The 1,975-nt window shown below is 37.1% G+C and overlaps 1 protein-coding gene across 1 annotated transcript in view; it reads left to right on the forward strand.

The window, feature by feature from the left end:
• The window catches only part of LOC104986631 (histone deacetylase 8-like), a gene marked incomplete at its 5' end in the record, with an annotated part of 4,819 nt that extends 2,850 nt beyond the window's left edge, over nt 1-1,969 (forward strand). The window contains 2 exons of the mRNA XM_010837293.1: nt 1,083-1,160; nt 1,743-1,969. Coding sequence (XP_010835595.1) covers nt 1,083-1,160; nt 1,743-1,900 — 236 coding nt within the window. The remainder of the gene's footprint in view (nt 1-1,082; nt 1,161-1,742) is intronic.
• Nucleotides 1,970-1,975: the final 6 nt, after the last annotated feature.

Here is a 1,975-nt window from a genome sequence, read left to right on the forward strand (position 1 = left end):
CTTTTGTTTACTTAATGCTTTGTGCCTGGAGCCTTTAACTGCTGTTAACTGCCTCCCTAGGGCAAAGCATAAAGCTTGGGAAATTCAAACATACCTGTGATATACAAATAGAGTTAATATTTTTTAAGGTCTCTGTTGGCCTCTAAAGAAGACTGAAGCATTAAGTAAACAGAGACAATTTCTTTATTTGAAGTATAAAAGAGGGTAATACATGAATTTGCTAACAGTCCTCCCATTTTACAACCAGATTATCTGAATACAGTATGACAATTATGTGATTCTGGGAGGAAAAGTGTAGAGGTAAGCAGGGTATGTATCTGAATAAGTCGTGGCTTATAAGAGACATCATCTATCTCCCAGGCCTCTTTTTTCTGACTCTGTTAAAATGAAAAGGAAACTCCTTTCTTGAAGTTTTTCCTTCTATCTTTTTCCAGGCTTCAAAAAGCTGTCATCAAGCTGCTATTAAGGGCTACTTTCAGCCTTCCATGTTGTAGCCAGAAACATGTACTTAGTATACATGGAACTTTGGGTGGATTGCATTTATAACCAAATCTGTATTATAGAAAGGCATTTTAAAGTTAGATTTACACTGTGTAGTGCATAATGTTGGTATAGATGATGTTTTTCAAAGGGCTGCCATACTGTACTTCTTTGAAAAAAAATCCCAAGAATGTAACTTAGAACCAATGAAACAAAACAAAATATAAAACTTCCAAGATGGTGCCAGTTTCCTTTATGCAGCTCTGTTGATAATACATCAATTCTGAGCTCTAATCCTTCCCTACCTTTTAGAACACATTGTGAAAGACAGCCTGGGCATCCCCATTGCTTGGAAATGTCCAGCTTTAATTTTAATGAATTTGAGAAGGAACCCTAACTTCACTTGGGGCCAAAGTTCTAGCTCATCCTATAATGACAGAGATTCAAGACCTGAGTTTTGTTCCTTTTATTCCACAGCTTGCTAGCTTTATTATTGCTACCTTCTCTCTCTTCCTTCCTCCAGCTGCTTTCTAGAGTTTCAGTTGTTGAAAACAGGAGTTGCACTTATAAAGTGTTTCTTCTGCCATTTCTTTCTCTGATAGGTGTAGAAGATGCCTTCAGTTTCACCTCCAAAGTCATGACGGTGTCCCTGCACAAATTCTCTCCAGGATTTTTCCCAGGCAAGTGATCTGTGTGCTCAGTGTTACATTTGAGGAATAAATACTGCAGTTCTTCTATACATTTCTTATATCTTGTATTTGGATAGCTACATGCTATGAATACCTTGTTGGTGCTACCCCATGCAAAAATTTAACAGAGGTCATTTCAGGTGACAATGATAAAAGGAATGTAACGCTGCTGCTTTTTCCAGATGATTTTCATTGATTGTCGAGAGCTCACTTACACTTACCGGACTATCAGATAGCCTGTATAACCCCCAACATCCTGATAAGTGCAATTATATATTAATATTATGTCAATCTAAGGTGTATGAGAAGTCAAGAAGAGAAGTTTCTCTCTTTTTTCATTCATTTGGTCCAGCAAGATGGAGACTAATTTATTTTCTTATGATTTTCCTACTTCCCCGACATTATTTACAAGTTTTTTCTTATTCACTAATTTCATTCCCTTAGAAACCATTGTTCATTCAAATTGTTCTCTTAATTGACCTTTTGTTTTTCTGAATTCCTACTCAGAGAAGCCTTCATATTTTCTAGTTCTCATGTTCTTAAAACTGTTCTTGGTGCTCCTCTCTTTGACAGGAACAGGTGATGTGTCTGATGTTGGCCTAGGGAAGGGACGGTACTACAGTGTAAACGTGCCCATTCAGGATGGCATACAGGATGAGAGGTATTACCACATCTGTGAAAGGTATGACAGCAGTGCTGAGCCAGTAACAAGCGCATTACATTTCTATTAGATGAAATGGCCTCTAATCTCACAGAATTCTTGTTTTCAAAAAAAATTAAAAAGCTATTATATACCCACATACCAT

This window comes from Bison bison, unplaced genomic scaffold, assembly GCF_000754665.1.
Source record: "Bison bison bison isolate TAMUID 2011002044 unplaced genomic scaffold, Bison_UMD1.0 scf7180017845813, whole genome shotgun sequence".
NCBI classification, from domain to species: Eukaryota; Metazoa; Chordata; class Mammalia; order Artiodactyla; family Bovidae; genus Bison; species Bison bison.